The 17478-nt window shown below is 35.5% G+C and overlaps 2 protein-coding genes across 3 annotated transcripts; both read right to left on the reverse strand.

Annotated features, from left to right (window-relative positions):
• Nucleotides 1-2676: 2676 nt before the first annotated feature.
• On the reverse strand, nt 2677-11935 carry LOC113045603 (zinc finger and BTB domain-containing protein 17-like). 2 transcript variants are annotated; one of them, XM_026206072.1, is made up of 15 exons: nt 11310-11935; nt 9841-10080; nt 9399-9560; nt 8966-9295; nt 8801-8890; nt 8515-8717; nt 7515-7657; nt 7040-7340; nt 5836-5923; nt 5635-5751; nt 5436-5556; nt 5218-5348; nt 4886-5143; nt 4673-4762; nt 2677-3954 (listed from the first exon to the last, which is right to left on the reverse strand). In XM_026206072.1, exons 2-15 carry the CDS (start codon nt 10043-10045, stop codon nt 3629-3631), a joined length of 2565 nt encoding a protein of 854 aa, XP_026061857.1. In that variant the 5' UTR covers nt 10046-10080; nt 11310-11935; the 3' UTR covers nt 2677-3628. The 2 variants fall into 2 exon arrangements, with proteins under 2 accessions (XP_026061857.1, XP_026061856.1); XM_026206071.1 differs by having other exon boundaries at nt 8966-9298; nt 11310-11934.
• Nucleotides 11936-12271: 336 nt separating this feature from the next.
• Nucleotides 12272-15537, reverse strand: LOC113045618 (heat shock protein beta-7-like). The gene is made up of 3 exons (XM_026206091.1): nt 14913-15537; nt 13311-13444; nt 12272-13224 (listed from the first exon to the last, which is right to left on the reverse strand). The coding sequence occupies exons 1-3, from the start codon at nt 15085-15087 to the stop codon at nt 13045-13047; spliced, it is 489 nt and encodes a 162-aa protein (XP_026061876.1). The 5' UTR covers nt 15088-15537; the 3' UTR covers nt 12272-13044.
• Between the last annotated feature and the right edge of the window lie 1941 nt (nt 15538-17478).

The following is a 17478-nucleotide window of genomic DNA, read 5'->3' on the forward strand; positions in this document are numbered from 1 at the left end:
ATAAATTATTTAAAAAAAAGTTTGCATGTTTGTATTCTGTAGGGTTAACACAATTTGTGCACTATTAATATTTATTTTTTGTTTTAAAATACATATTAAATTGAGTTTGGGAGACTGCGTTTGTAACAAAATATTCATGTATCATGGAATGTAATTGCAACATCATTTTTAATGCAACTAAAGTGGTTATAATGTGAATATAGTTTTTTTTTTAATATGTATAATTATATTAAATTGTTTAAATATATATATATATATATATATATATATATATATATATATATATATATATATATATATATATATATATATATATATATATATTGTTATATATATATATTGTTATATATATATATATTGTTATATTTAAGAAAAGGGAAATCTATTTAGACTACTACTTGTGTGTAAAGGTCACACTGCAGGTGTTGGTTGATCTGAGGGGTGCATGGTGAGTACATTCTTTCTTATTAGTTTTCTTAAAGTTAGCAATGTCTGACAACTGAATGTGTCACACTTTATTAGTGTCTGTGGTGTCATGTTGATAACTTTTTAATCAAAATTTTCGTAAATACATACTTATTAATTTTCCAAAATGTCCTCTGATCTTGAAAACATCATGATGGCAGTCTCTATTTTAGAAAAGTCTGGATTTAGGCTGATTTGTCTGTGGTGTTACTGTCTTTTCTGGTAACACCACAGTAGAGCTGTAATCGGGCCTTAAAAGTTAGGCCCGACAGGACCCGAGCCCGACAGGTTTCGGCCCGAGCCCGACAAGTACATTTTGATTGACAGCTTTTTTAAAGCCCGAACCCGTTTACAGCCCGACATTATTCAAATGTGCGCACGCACGCACACAGCTCTTTCGCCTTTTGCCAACAATGAGCAATTTATTCATGTTTTAACATAATTTACTCATACCTAACATAGACTAGACCACTTGGAAGCTGGAATAAAGAAATAAAATAAGTCCTCTGTGACATCGTAACATCTCAGCATTCTAGACATAGGCTCATTTAACCTATAAATAGACCAACGCACCAATAAAAACGAGTCATTTAAAAAAAATTAAATTAAGATAAATTTTAAATTAAGATGGGTATTTGGCAATAACGAAATTAAGATAAAGGCTCCTCCGGATTTGCTTTATTTAATAAAAGAATAATGCCAACATTAGCGTAAACACTCTGTCAACATTATGCATTTAAGACTCAATGAATATGTAGTTATCATTTGAAAAACCTTTACTCACAGAGATTAGGCTAGGTCTACATGTTTATGTGGAGGAAAATTATTGAATCCACTGTAGAGGTCTTCAGCGCGCTCCTGCGCTCACTGATGGTGCGTCATTATTCACTCATTATTCTCATTATAAACATGGTCAAAACTTTTCCACACCTCAGACTTTGCTTTAGTTGCTGGTGTAACCAAAACGTAATCACCAGAGGCAAGCCTCCGTTACACCTGCTCAGCATTCATTTTCGCATCTTTCTCGCGCTAATCGAAACACATCACATGACCGCTCGTTTACCTCGCAAACCGGAGCGCAAGCCCGAGCCCGGCCCGAGCCCGCGTAAAATGATAGAAATTAAGATCTTCAGCTCTACACCACAGGGCCTATAGTAACTTGAAATATAAAGTCTGTGGAGTTACTTTAAAATGACATAGACATAAGTGGCTGTTTGAAAATCAAAATGTTCTTAAGCTTTCATTTTAATTGATATATCATATTAAACTAATTAGAAATGCATAGCAATATATTTTATTAGAAAAAAAAAACAAGCGTTTTTACAAATTCTGCCTCTCATTTGCCGGCCCAACTGAATAATGACCCAAATAATACATAAAGGAAAAAAAGTCATTAAAATAATAATTCCGGATTAAATTTGATTACAAACTAATTATATTTTTGTATCAAGTCATTTCTTTGTTTTCCTATTTTATTACATATGTTTAATTATTTATTGATCTATTTATACATTCTGCAGGTTTGCTCCTCCATACTCCATAGGCTACAGACGGTTTTACGAATCTTTCTATCAACTTTTATCGAAAGCAGGTTATCCATTATCCGGCAGGGGTCAGTGCAACACAACTATGTGCTTTTCACAGCGCAAGCCTCTACATGATGATAAAAAAAAAATTACTGATTGTGAAGTTTATGATGATGTTTTTGTTATGAAACCTGTTAAACATAATTGTATTACTATAACTGTATCTAAAATTGTAATGATCATAATACTTATTTCCTAAAAAAGAATAAGTATGAATTATCAAATAAAATAAAATTATATATATATATATATATATATATATATATATATATATATATATTTGTAAAGCTCCATGAGCGATGATACAAAAAACATTTGAAACTTGTTTTGAAGCAGATATTTGGCCATAAATTAGCAAGCAACTTGAAACACCACATGAAAGTGCAGTGTGAAATTACTTCCACTGGAACCCCATTACTGAACATAAGACATTCAAACTACAAAGCACCTATTCCTCTGATACCTGCTGTCCATGTCTACTGAGTTCAAAAGAAAGCTTGGTTATCTGCTTCCAGTGATGCTTTGATACTGATTGTATTTTTAAAGGTGTCATAAATGTCTCAGTGCCTTGCTTTCCTGGCAAATATACAGACATTTATTCCAGTGACCAAAAAGAACTCCGAAATCGAGCAACCAAAAGACAGTGGTTTATTAACAAACAATTAAATAGCAAACTTTAGGTTATTTTGAACATCAAGCACTGAATTTGGCTTATGTCATTTTAAACAGTCACTATTTAATGTAATTATGATACAATTGTCTGTTTGATAAACTACATCAGAAATGGACCAAAATGACCTGGAACACTCACAGTACTAGTTTAAATGAGAGTGTCTGACAATGAAATCTGTGATATTCAAAAAACAGAAACTTGCTTGCATCACACATCACTCATCTAATGGGGCAATGAGTTTTGATGGTCCATTTACTAAAACACAGAGCATTTCAAATACTAATCAGAAATTGTGCATTTTAAACATAAGCCCCTCGCAATATTTATGGAAAATTAAAAAGGTTTGGAAAGTTTCTTCAGCTTCTACGTGTTATGAAAATAAGCATACAGTAAAAATCAGCGGTTCTATGTCTTTTGTGTTTATGTCAAGCAGGATTAAGCTCAAATAGAAAATCAACCAATAAATAAAAGTTGATTTGATAAATTGTAGCTGATTTGTTGAAAACTTAAACCTGTAAGACAGTCATATGTTTAATTGGGTTCAGTAACAGAGATAACATGATCTGGCAGAGGACATACAGGGAAACACTATTATTAAAAGGTCTGACAAATTAGGTTTGTTTTGTTCATACTTAAATTACATTTTTTCTTGTCATCTTTTTTTTTTAATCTAAATTTAACTATACAATGTAGTTTAAATATGCTGTACACCTATTGTGCTGTGGTTTGAGATAAGACATCGATCTACTATTTTCAAAATACAAGTGTGTTTTATAATAGAATATTAAGAAGTAATAACCTTCACTCTGGTGTGAAATATTACACTTTGTGAGTCTAAACTCCATGTGGATCTCTCCATCCTTTGGACTGATTCAGGTGAGAAAGTCTTCACTGTCCTTGGCTCTCAGTCTTTCCCAGACCCTTCCTCTGTCTCTGCCTGTGTACTGGTCTCCTCCTCTACCCCCTCAGTTTGAGATTCTGGCTGGGCTACAGCTCCTCCTTCCTCACCGTCCTCCACCCGAGTCTGGAACAAGAGCTCACCTCCCTGGATGACCTGTTCGGTGGTTTGCCATGTGCCATCTCCTGCGTACTGCTGGTAAAAGTCAGAGTCTGCCTGAAACATGACCAGGGCCTGGGCAGTGTGAATTCGCACATGCTGAGCGAGGGAGCTGGCGTCAAGGAACTTCTCGCCACATGAGTCACATGCATACAAGATCTGGGTGTTGGGATCTGAAGGAATAGAGCTGCATGTTTTAGCTTAAATACGATACGATAAATCTTGTATAATTTATTAGATTTTAATTAATGATTAACAAAAATCAGCTTCCGCTTTAAAGGGTATAATATATATATATATATATATATATATATATATATATATATATATATATATATAAGTAAAAATCTTGCTTATATTTAGTATAATTTATATGCAAAGTATTGCTTAGATGGAGTTTTTTTTTGTTGTTGTTGTTTTAGTTTTTTTGGAAAGAAAAAAATTAATACTTTTATTCAGAAAGGATGCATTAAATTGATCAAGAGTGAGAGTAAAGTCACTTATAATGCAACAAAATATTTCAAAAGAACAGCATTTATTAAAAAAAAATATTGTAAAATTATATTTCTATTCATCTAAGATTTCATTACATTTCTACTCATCAAATAATCCTGAAAAAATATTCGACAGTTTCCACAAAAACAATAGGCAGCATTATGATTTTCAATAATGATCATAATAAGGATCAGATCAGGATATTAGGACTGATTTCTGAAGGATCATGTAACTGGAGTAAATGTCACACAGGAACTAATTAACACTTTAAAAACTTTAAAATTCAATATTTTGTAATAATCTTTTTTTTTTTTTTTGCTGTTTTTCTATACATTTATATTATATTATTATAACTTACAATACAAATAAATCAATAAATTATAATATATTACTCACCTGCTTCTTGAACTTTCTCCACTGCTTTGGTGATCTCTGCTTTCAGTGCCTCTGTTTCATCTGCAGATACAGAGGTGGCCACTGGTACCACTACAGGGGTCAAAGACGACAAATATTATCAGGAGACCATTCAACCACCATTATGGTCACTTTTAGATTCGACATATTCCCTTAGTATTGAGGAACAACCTTTTTACAAAGTGTAACGCTCACCTGTGAGCTGTGCTACAGCACTGGCAGCTAGAGCCTCGGTGGCTAAAGTCACGATGTCATCTGTAGTGACCGTGACGATGCTGACCTCTGAGCCCGGTGTGGAGTCAGGCAGCATCTTCTCCTCTTCCTCGTCCTCCTCAGCCACCACCAGTCTCTTCATGCCCGCCTTCCCCTGGTGCACCATCTTCACATGGGAACGCAGATTGTCCACACGGTTGAATCCTCGGCCACACTTATCACACAGAAAAGGTTTCTCCCCTGTAAACAGGAAGTGATTAGAAACACACAAGAGAAAAAACACATAAGCCAATGCTCTAAATGTAGCATCTTACCTGTGTGAATGATGATATGTTTTGAGAGATCTCCCACATTGACAAAGGCTTTGTTACAGGTGTGGCACTTGTGCGGTCGGATATTGTCATGATGACGGATGTGATTGGCCAGCTGGCTGGACTGGACAAACCTTCGAGGTGTGACAGATGAAACAAACTTTTAATATGTGGCGCCATAATGAATCTAAACAGAAACATTTATGTGATTTCTTACTGACCTTTTTCCACAGCGGTCACACACATATGGTTTCTCCCCAGTGTGTTGGCGAACATGAGCTATGAGCGAACTGGCCTGTGTGAAGCCTTTTCCACAAATCAAACACAGACAGGGCTTTTCTCCTAAAACAGTGAGACAGACGCATTGAAATACATTTGTACACATAACTATGTTTGAGGATGTGGGAAATGGCTAAGGACCTGTGTGGATGCGCACGTGTCTCTGCAAGGCCCCAGGGTCAGCAAATGCTCTCTGGCAGTGCATACAGACGAAAGGCTTCTCACCACTGTGCACACGCAGGTGTCTCTTTAGGTTACCTGTGAACAGACCATGGAGGCACATTAAAATTCCCTCATGCACATATATTATAGCCACACCTTGTCTCAATGTGTAAATCTCACCTGAGGTGGTGAACTGTTTCCCACACTCCTTACACTTGAGTGGCCCATCTGTAATGTGGATCTTCAGATGTGCTTTCAAGTTTCCCAACTAAAAAAAGTAAATAAATAAAACAATTATATAATAATTCTATATGAGTTATTTGTATTTGTAATGCCCAATAAAAACAAAGTTTGTGTTATAGTATTGTAGCTATGGCTGCATACATTTATGCATTTAGCAGACACTTTTATCCAAAGCGACTTACAGTGCATTCAGGCTAACAGTTTTTACCTAACATGTGTTCCCTGGGAATCGAACCCACAACCTTGCGCTGCTAATGCAATGCTCTACCACTCAATGCTCTACCACCCTACCACTGCCACAGGAACTAGAAATACATAAAAAATACAAAAAAAAATAAATGCGAGCGGGCCTTTTCTGACCCCACTGCAATATCTATTTTAAACTTAATGTATTATGATTTTATAATATCAAATCATAATACATGATTTGATATTATATTTTGAAATATAGATGTAGATAATTATATACAGATAATCAAAATGGAAAACAGTTATTTTACATTGAAATAATATTGCACAATATTACAGTTTGTTAATTTATTCTTCTGACGGCAAAGCTGAATCTTCAGCATCATTGATCCTTCAGAAATCATTCTTATATGCTGATTTGCTGCCCAAGAAACATTTCTTATTAAACATTTTAAAAACGTTGAGCTGCTTAATATTTTCGTGGAAACTGTGATCTATATTTTTCAGGACTGTATTGATGAATAGAAAACTAAAAAGAACAGCATGTACTTGTAATAAAAATCTTTTGTAACATTATAAATATCTTTACTGTAACCTTTGATTAATTTAATGTGCCCTTGCTGAAAAAAGAGACTTACCCCAGACATTTTAATAGTAGAACATATATTACATATAATTTAACATCTAGATATATAATCCAATTAAGACTCTTTTGACATTATTATACCAGTGTATAATTACATTTATAAAGAAAAAAAAGCGTTGAACTTTAAAACCAGGCTCAGTGGTAGAGCATTGCGTTGGCAGCGCAAAAGGTTGTGGGTTTGATTCCCAGAGAACACACATACTGATAAAAAAATCTATAGTCTAAATGCACTGTAAGTCCCTTTGAATAAAACCTGCTAAATGCATAAATGTACTGTGATAAATGTAATGTAAACTGATCCCCCACCTGGTTGAATTTCTTGTCACAGTGTTGGCATTTGTGACCTTTGTCTGTGTCGTGCGTCTCTAGATGTCGCATCTTAGCGGTGGGGTCAGAAAAGGCCCGCTCGCAGTAATCACATTGGAAGGGTTTTTCCCCACTGTGGACCAACTGATGCCTCTTCAGGTTTCCAGAAGTGGTGAAGAGCTTCCCACAGTCCTCACAGCTGTATCGCGCCTCATCTGTGTGTCGCTTTCTGTGCAGGTTTAGCAGACTGACTTGCCGGTAACTCTTTCCACACGTGGAGCAGCAGTATGGCTTTAGAGGACTGGAGAAACAGAAACATGTAGGAACAAGTGAGAGGTAAATTGCACATTGTTAAGTTCTCATGTAAATATGGTTTTCATATTTCCTCTCATAGTTGACAAGTCATATGGGCTGTAAAGGAGGAGCAATAGACTATACAATGTATAGGAAGAGCACTAGACTCTAAAATGCTCACCTGTGTGTTTTCTCATGTGCTTTGCAGGCGGCTGGGTCGGAGAAGGCTTTATTACAGTCTCTGCACCTGAATGGCTTCTCACCAGTGTGAATGCGCATGTGACGTTTAAAGTTGCCTGTGTGTGTAAACTTTTTCCCACAGTCCTGCAAGAATTCAATTTCCATTATGAAAACACAACGGAACAGCTGACTAATAAACAAGACTTCATCTTTTTTTTTTTACATTATTAAATTAATATTAAGTTTGGGGTCGATTTTTGACTGGTTTTGAAAAATCTCTAACGCTTATCAATTTTTAAATGTAATTTTCAGCATCATTACTCCAGTCTTCGGTGTCACATGATCCTTCAGAAATAATAATATATATAATATGCTGATCTGGTTAAAAATGTCAACATTTCTTATTAATATCAATGTTGAAAACAGTTTTTTGTGGAAACCGTGACAGATTTATGAGAACAAATATATTTGTTACAAGTTGTACTGCATGTATTGGTTTTAGTTTTGTATTATATTGGTTTATATTTATATTTTGCAAAATCTACTTTCTGAAATGTGACCCTGGACCACAAAACCAGCCTTAAGTGTACATTCAGCTTTCCGTTGGTGTATGATTTATTAGGATCGGGCAATATTAGAAAATCTGGAATCCGAGAAATAATAAATTTTAAAAAATTTAATAATTAAAATACTTAGAAAATCTCCTTTGAAATTTTCCAAAGAATTCTTAGCAATGCATTTTACTATAATATATTTACAATAGGAAATTTACAAAATATCTTCATGGAACATTATCTTTACTTAATATCCTAATGATTTTTGTCATAAAAGGAAAATCGATAATTTTGACCCATACAATGTTTTTTTTTGGTTATTGCTAAAAATATACCCCAGTGACTTAAAACTGGTTTTGTGTTCCAGGGTCACAAATGTTAAGATGTGAAAATTACTAATAACTAGGACAAAGACCATAAGGATTTCAAAACTGAAGAATCTCTCACCTCACATTTGTGTGTGACAGAGCCATACGCTCTGGACTCACTGCGCTCGGCCGAACCCGATGTTTCTCCATCGTCTGTCTCCATCTGCTCTTCTCCTTCTTCCTGCTCCTCCTCCTCTTCTTCTCCTTCATCCTCTACATCCTCCTCTTCTACCATGTTCTCCACGCTCTCAGCTTTTGACATACTTTCCTTGGCGTCATCAACTTTCAGCAAAAATGTTTACAGTTATGAAAACATAAAAATGTAAAGGTAAATGTATACCTTAGTTACATGAGGCAGAAATTACCTTCTGTGGCTGTGTGAAGAGTGGCATATTTCGACTTGCTTCTCCTTGTGCTAACATATGATCGTTTAGCTGCTACCCTCCGAGAGACTTCTGTAGGAGCGGTAAAGTGTTTTAAAAGACTGTTAACATTAACAAAAGCATTAAGAGTAGAGAACGGAAACTAACTGGGAGTGTAGTCAGCATCAGAAGGGTCATCTTCGTATTGGGGAATCTCTTTTGTGGCTTTTTCTTCCTCTGTTTCAGTCTTGGGATTCACAACACCAGGTTTTTTTGGTCTTGTTTTGGATGGCCCACTGATTTTGCTGACAGCTCTGAGAGTCTTTGTGTTTTGCTTCTCAGTCGTGTCACTTTCTGTTGTCTCTGACTGTACAGGAGCTTCCTTCACTTCAGAAACTGCATCCTGTGTCACTGAATGACTCTCCTGCTCCTCCTGGGAACTCGAATCCTCTGGTTTTCTCAGAGATCTCGGCTGTTCCTCCACCGGCTCGGTCACTACTACTTTACATGGCCATAAATGAGAAATTGGTGGCGTGAGAGACTTATAACTTCAGTACCGTCTTTAACTAATGGCTTATGAAAGTACAAACTCAACACTAACCAGGCTTAGACGTCGCGGGGACAGTCAAGGACTGAAAAGCTGAACAAGCATTGACAATTTCCTGCATCTGAAGGAAAGTAGCCACAGCGAGAACGTCCTCTATGTTCTGAGGGTTTAAAGTCAGCTTTGCAGTGTACATAAACTCGAGGACCTGCTCAAGACCTGAAAAAAAAGAGATTGAACATATAAGACAAACGCAGAAATCAATAAAAAATAGAAATATTAAAATGTAATTTGTTGTTTCAAGACATAAAAGACAGGATTTTAAGAAATGTTTCAGTGTTTTGGTTCCCAGCGTTCTTCAGAATATTCTCTTTGGTGTTCCATAGAAGAAACAAAAGCATTTGGAATCACATAAGAGTTAGTAAATGGTGACAGTATTGATTTTTTTTGGGTTGGAGCATCCCTTTAATCAAAGTTCTCTGTAAGAATGCAAGCCTACCTGCAGCATTGCTGATATCAAGATGAACAACATCTTTCTGGTCCAAAAAGAGTGTGCGGAAGTAAGCACTGCATGCTGCCAGCACAGCCTTGTGGGCCTTGAAGTCTACTCCATCCACCACAAAAGTGCAGTCACACAGAAGACCCAACTGACGCTGTTCATTAAGCTGCCCGAGGACTTTCCCGCTATGCCAAGGAAAGTCCATAACTGATGGAGTGGAGCCCTTTAGGCAACAGTATGCTGATCATAAAGGAAAAGAAAACGACAAAATATTATTGTTTTCCATTTGAGCCTCACAAACAAAATATCTGGTCAACACTGTCCCAAGCATATTCATAAAATTGCAATCCCTGCCCCTATGAATTTTACCATTAAAGAAAAGTAAATGTTTAAAACAACCATAACTGGCTGACTACTTATCAGTGTTATTTTAGTGCCACTGAAATAATAATTATTGTTGCCCAGAATTAGTTTGAACTTATATTACATTTTTAATTTTGTTATAATACAATTGTATGTTTTTTTCCATATGTGTATATATATTTCCATTCATTTTTGTTCACATTTAATATTTGTAATTCATCAAGTTAAATGGAATAAAAATGAAAAATATTGCCTTAACAAACTAGATGGAGAAAATAAGTTTAAGGTTTTTTTATATTTGTCAGTAAATGTTTAATTTATTTAAAGGAAAACTATAAATATATATATATATATATAATTTTTTTTGTTTTATTTAATAACCCTGCCACCTATCTGAATAATGCGGGGAAAGTCTCCTCCTCAGAATCTATAGTGATTATAGCCACAATTCAACTTCTTTGTCCTTTTTGAAGTAATTTCCCAGTATTAAGTACTATAACTGATGTATTCTTGTCCTTTTATGTATCTGATCAGAACTGTACTGCTTTTTTGTCTATATAAACATATAAATATATATAATATTCTCATTATGAATCAGTACATCATGTACATTGCCAGACATTAATCATCCAACAGACTTCATTATTTACTTCAAATAAACAATCATCAACAACATCATTATGTAACAGTCCGTGTGTGTTTCTGTGCGACACTGAAACGTTTGTCTCGAGCTCCTTCGGGACATTTTGCCCTGCAGTCAAATTTAATCTATTATTATCAACCCAAGACTCGAGCACAATGATGTCTGATTGTCTGATTTGATTTAGCGAATACATTTGTCAAGTGATTTGACGAGCAACTGCGCCATTCCCCAACAAGAATGTGTGTGTGACGATGTTGCAGATTGATTAGGAGTCCTTCTGTTTCTCAGATCAGGGATTAATTCAGTTTGCCTGGCCCTGCTGGAGTAAGATGGCGCTGGCAGAGGCGGGCAATAATCCTGCCTCTTCTTTGCTTATTTTTTAGCTGCGTGTTCATTTAGAGACTTATCTGTAGATTGGTCCTAAAATCAGTCGGAAAATTAGGTTACGTTGGACGTTCTTTACCTCATATAATAGGCGAGTTTCTGGCTTTCTCCGACTTCAGCTGATCCGTTCAATCGAGTGTTTCGGTGATCGATCTCAGTGCTCAGCCTCGACGCGCCGCCATCTTCTGCTCTCTGATCGATTGATAGTGGCCTGGCGAAGGGCTGGAAGTTAAGCGCAAGCGCGCATGCGCGAACTTCTTCTGTAATTGTTTTCACCACATGACGGCAAGCTTTAGCTATTATTAAACACTGTTCAAATCATAAGACCAGATTGAGGAAATGTCTATAAAATAAAACGCAGTTAGGTTATGAATTGGGTCATTAGTGCATTTTAAACCACCAAGAGTAACATAGCCTATTAAAATATGGTTATGATATATGCAAATTTAAGGGGTCCATTTTCTAGTGTACATTTTAGTCATTAACTAAACAGTTAACCATTAACATGTCGCTTTGGGCAGAAATGGCAGCCCTACTTCTTTTCTTATTTAGGTGGTTGGATTTACTAATAAATTAAGCTAATTAAAGTTATTACAGTCCGACTTCGCAATCAAATCAGATCTGCAATACATATTTATGGTTTGTATTTTAATACTCAATGTTTATATAATGTTTGCTTTCAGTGCTGGTAAGCAGTGCCTAAACTAGCTGGTTTTCTTCACTCAGCTGGTCTGGTTTTAAAGGGGTTTGGGGATTTTTAGCTAATTAGGGTTGGAGACAGATTTTAAAAGAACTTTAAAGAAGTAATGTCTTAATATGTAAAATTGGTGCTTATTTACATACATTTGTACGTGGTACAACACATTGACATGTTGATGGATGACATGAAGCACAAAAATAGTAGATGATGATAAGACTGAATAATAACAGCCGACTCTATTTATAGAAGAAGTACTCAGAGACACAGAGTACCTGTCGTTTGCTGATGTCCACTGTAATGGAAGTGGACATGACCCAAATCAATGACTCACAAGCTCAAAATACTCATCAAAGGTGTCCTGGTTTTATTCCGTTCTAACACAGTGTTTTATTCACCCAACACAACATAGTTTTACAATCAGAAAATATAACTTTCAATAACAATCAGTTCAATTAATAGGTTTCTCTTCTGATTGTTTGTCATACTTACAGTGAGACAACTACTACTAACATTGCTTTTCAATGCTTAACAAATTATATTATCAGCAAAAAAACTCAGTATTTGGTATTCCCTCCTTTTGATTTCATGACAGCAGTATTTGAGCTACATGAACTTCACCAGTTTGTTTAAAACCTGATGATCATGTTCTCCAGCATGATTTAATGACTAAAAGAACATCTTGAGTTTCAATAGAAGTAAGAATATTTAGTGTGTGCAGAAAGAGCCACATGATCAATGTAACAAATTTTATTCCATTTAGTAACATCAAAATGCAGAATTAATTTTTTTTTTATTCTTTTATTTATTTCATTCATTTCTTTCTTACCGTCAAAACCCTAAAATGTTCTGTTTCTGTATAGATTTGAATTGGATTTTGACTCACAGATGTTCATTGTGGTCTCAGACTTTTGGACCCTACTGTATATTTTAAGGTGATATGTATTTAGCAGTGCATTTGTCTTAAATGTTTCGAATACATGTGACAGGATTAAGTTCCACTCAAGTTTAATGAAAGAAATAAGAGAAGGTCATGGAGGAATGACAAAGCAGGACTAACCAACTATTATTAAGGTCATTTATCACAGAGAAACAGATACAGCAGGTGAGGAAAGATCTACATTTTGATCTCTGTGCGGAACGTCTGTGCATGCTCCAATTTTGCAGTGTTTCTCTGTGCTTTTATAGTGAGAGTCCCATCAGCCCCTAAACATGACTTCACCGAGGTGGGGTCTACATCCTCTGGTAGCTGGCATTTATGGGTAAAAGTGTTCATCACTGTTCCATCAGTAGCAAGCTGTTGAATAAAATACATAGATAGGAGAGTAAATTATATTCTGAAAATTAATTTGGATTATGCAGAGGCCTGTGTCTGACTGTTACCTTTTCAGCATGAACTTCAATCTGATTGTTTGAGGTGGTGACTATCACATCCTCAGGAGAGAAGTCTCGGACATCCACTGTGAATTGATATGTGTCTCCCAGAGTCTTGATGTTTCCAACTGTCCCTGTTCTGTCTAAACAAAAAAAAATCAATCTAAGATTATTTTATGGGTCTCAGGAATACATATCGCCAGCAACTCGCTCTGTCTTGTTTCATACAAACACAACAGGTGTGCTCTTGTATCTCAATTATGAATTGTGTATAAAAAAAAAAAACAGATGTTAGTGATTTAAGTATTAATTGGCCTATTGTAAATTGTTGCAGTGTTGTTGCTAAGCATTTTGTTTAGGTCACATGTACCATTGTTAGGCAAATTTTTTAATGAGCCAAATCCAATAATTTCAATACAAATCAACACAAGCAGTAATTTTCTAAGAGCGAAAGATTTCGCCACGCAGATTTTGCGACAGGTTACAGTTGGTAATGACTAACAGAAAGCTGCTTGGTCTGAAAGTGACTTTGTTTGTCAGCTGTGATTGGTTGTTGGTTGATTCACTACACTATCATTTACTTTATGGACCTTTTTTGAAATTTCGCTAATGTGACCGCACAATAATGGACTACTTAAAAAAATCCATATACAGCCTTAAAAATAATATACAGCTAAGCATATAGAGTTAAATCAGATCAAATCTAAATTCAGTGTCCATGCCCCACATACATAGGTATTTAGACATAATCAAAGACTACTTCAATATGGCTGATTTACCACAGATTATTGCTCTGTTTATTCATACTTCCCATTTAATCTCTAAGGTGGTCATTTTGATGAGTGTAACTTATTTTTAAAGACCATTTAAAATTTTCTAATCATAGTCCATGATTTTATGTGTGTGTGTGTTCATGTAGAAAGTGCCATATAAATCAACAAGGTTTGCACAATTCTGATGAAGTCACAACATAAACATATTCTGTCTAAAATGACCAAAGACCACCAGAGAGTTAATTAAATCTCATGCATATTGTACCTCATGTCCAAATGGGCATTCTTGTGCATTAATATCACTTTTTTAATGATAATGCGAAAATGTGCCTGGTGGATTTTAGATCAGAACTTCATATCCATATACACTGCACTCAGCAACAGACCGACCTTGCACTGTTAAATCATTCCGCAACAGTGAAATCACAGCATTGGCTCTGGCCCAAAACATTCCCTATGTTACCCTCTCTCTGGCCCCCAGGTGTCCTTGTATAACACATTTGAACAATATGTTGTGTTTACACATATTTATACACATACCAGAATGCAACTTTGAATATAAAATACATCTGCCTTCACATACCACACCGAAAAACAGTCAAAATGCCTTAAGCAGTCTTGAAATTCATTTACATAAATAAATGTTCAGGCCTCATGCAAAGTCAGTATCCACTATTTTATCTGCTGTCATTCCAAGAGAAGAAAATGTAATTAAAATGTGAATATAAGCCCACGACAAGATTCTTACCCAAGACAAGTAATAGTTTTTAATGAGCTGTTTATTTTACATTAGGCTGTATAGATCCAGAAAGAACAGGAATCAGGCTTGTTAACTCACTTGGAAATGCCAAAGCATCTTTTGGACACGTGAAAGATCCAAAGTCCTCAGCGAAGAGTCCCCGGCTCTTCTCCATGTATGGGTTTGTCGAGGTTGAGGATGAGGATGAAGATGAGGAGGATGTCTGGTGGAAACTGCGCTCCGATCGATAGGCAGAGGAGTTGGTTGCACTCATTAGTGTTTAGAAGGTTTCTTCGCCTCAAATCGATATCCAGTCAGCGCTTTGAAGTGATACAGCTGAGTTTATAAATAAAGTCGTTTTGTGCTGTCCTTTATAAAAACACTGTATGTATCCACTCTCAAGCCTCAGAAACGTTCTCACTGTTTGTGTTATCTATGTCTCTCTGGTGTGGCTCTTGTCTTTTATATGGTGGGTCTAGCCTGAGAGTTTTTACTTCTATGTGTGTGTGTGTGTGTTAATTGTGGGATGACAGTGTGCTATAATTATCGTGTGACGGAGAGGGGCTCTGTGGTCGGAAAAGTTTTGTGTGATGAGGGTTGGAGGTTGAGAAAGGGGCTCTGACAAAAACTCAAAGATAGGAAAGGCAGAGAGATACGGAGGGAGAGAGAGGGGGTTTGAGTCAACAGCTGGCATTCCAGACACTCACTCCCTGAAACAGACGCTCCCTTCCTCTCTCGTTCCATGTGCTCTCCATCCATTTCTCTGCAGCTTGCCATCCACAGCAAATTGCTGTGATTTGCAAACTCACTCTCACAAGAGACGTCAGAGACTGTCAATCAGAAAATTATAACACATGTCCCAAGGGTGTTCATCATTTCTGCATAAACAATAATGTTGTGGAATGCAAGTTCAGACAGAGGGTTAACAGAAAGATGGAAGGAATGTTAATGAGATCGTGAAGCTGAGAGACAGATGACGTTAGGAAAATGGATTAGGAGGCATTTGTTTCCAAAGGAGAGTTGCTAATAATAGATGATTTGGTGTTTTTTTACTTCTTATAACAGATTTCTTTTCTTTTCTTTTTTTTTATGAATTATAATTATTTTGATGTTATGGTCAATAACTGATCAACGACAAATATTACAATTCTATAATATATATCTATCTATATATATATATATATATATATATATATATATATATATATATATATATATATGTATATATATATATATATAAAGAAAATCTAATCCTAAGTGAAGTACAATATGAAAATGGATATTGATTTATTAAAGATTGCATTTAACAGTGTTATTAAATTATTGGTGATTTTTATATTGCTCTTCCCTATTCTCTTAAGATAATACAGCCCTAAATGAAAATGAAATCATTATTTACTTACCGTCATGTTGTTCCAAACCTTCTGTGGAACAAAAAATTGTTGTGTTCCACAGAAGATATTAAGTCATAGAAGTCTGTAATGACATGAAGGTTAGTAAATGACAGAATTTTCATCTTAAGGTAAACTATCCCTTTTAGATGTTTATAATTGCAACTTGAAGCATTGAATGGTGTCAAATGATAAACAGCATTTCTTTGGAGCCTCTGTGTTGTCCAGAATGACAAATCTAGTGTCCTCTCATGGCATCGAATCACACTATATCACTTTCAAGACTTTCACAGATTGTCTAAATCTAGCTGAGAAACTTAACATTAACTCCTACAGCTTGTCACCAGTGTAGCCCTTCTAATCTGATTCTGGAGAGAGACACTGAGAGAGGGAAAGAGAGAGAGAGAGAGAGAGCAAGAGCCGGAGAGAGCCTTTAATCAGTCAACAGTATAATCGCGACCAGCACAGTTTGTCCTCAGGCTTAGTGTGAGCTCACTTCAGAAAGTTCACTTGATATCCTCCAAAGTATTCAGCTAGTTTATGGATGTCACTGGACAGCCCTCAGGGAATGGTTTTGTAACAGCATGAATAAACATAAGGGTTTGTGAGTTTATATATAATAATATATAACAATTTCATTTAAAAAAAAATACAGTAATAAAGTAAAATTGTGCAATATTAATGCAATTTAAGATAAACTTTTTCAATTTCTTGTAATTTATTCCTGTGACGGCAAAGCTGAATTTTCAGCATTATTACTCCATCTTCAGTGTCACATGATCCTACAGAAATCATGCTGAAAATATGCTGATTTGCTCCTCAAGTATTGGTGCACATCACAGGATTAAACTACATTTTTAAATATACAGAAAACAGTTATTTTAAACTCTTATAATATTTCACAATATTACTCTTTAATTGTGTTTTGATGAATAAAAAAAAATGCAGCCATTGGGGAGCATTACAACTCCTTTAAAAAACATAAAAATCATAATTATTCTTGTATATATGATATTTAAAGAAGTTAAAGAAAGCTTAGGCTTTCATTGTCTGTTTATACATTACTATTGGTCCTGTATGCATGATGAAACACATTTTATTCAACCTGGAAATGAACAGGGAGAGAGATAGTTTGTGTTGTTACACTATTTGTGATTCTGTCAGCTGCTGATCTTTTCATAATATAGGATTATCATTGTCGCTCAGTATGAATTGCTTGTTTTGTACAAGAGAGACAAACAGTGCAGCTGTAAATACAAAAAAAACAGAGACTC

This window comes from Carassius auratus, chromosome 27 (genome assembly GCF_003368295.1).
Source record: "Carassius auratus strain Wakin chromosome 27, ASM336829v1, whole genome shotgun sequence".
Taxonomy (NCBI): Eukaryota; Metazoa; Chordata; class Actinopteri; order Cypriniformes; family Cyprinidae; genus Carassius; species Carassius auratus.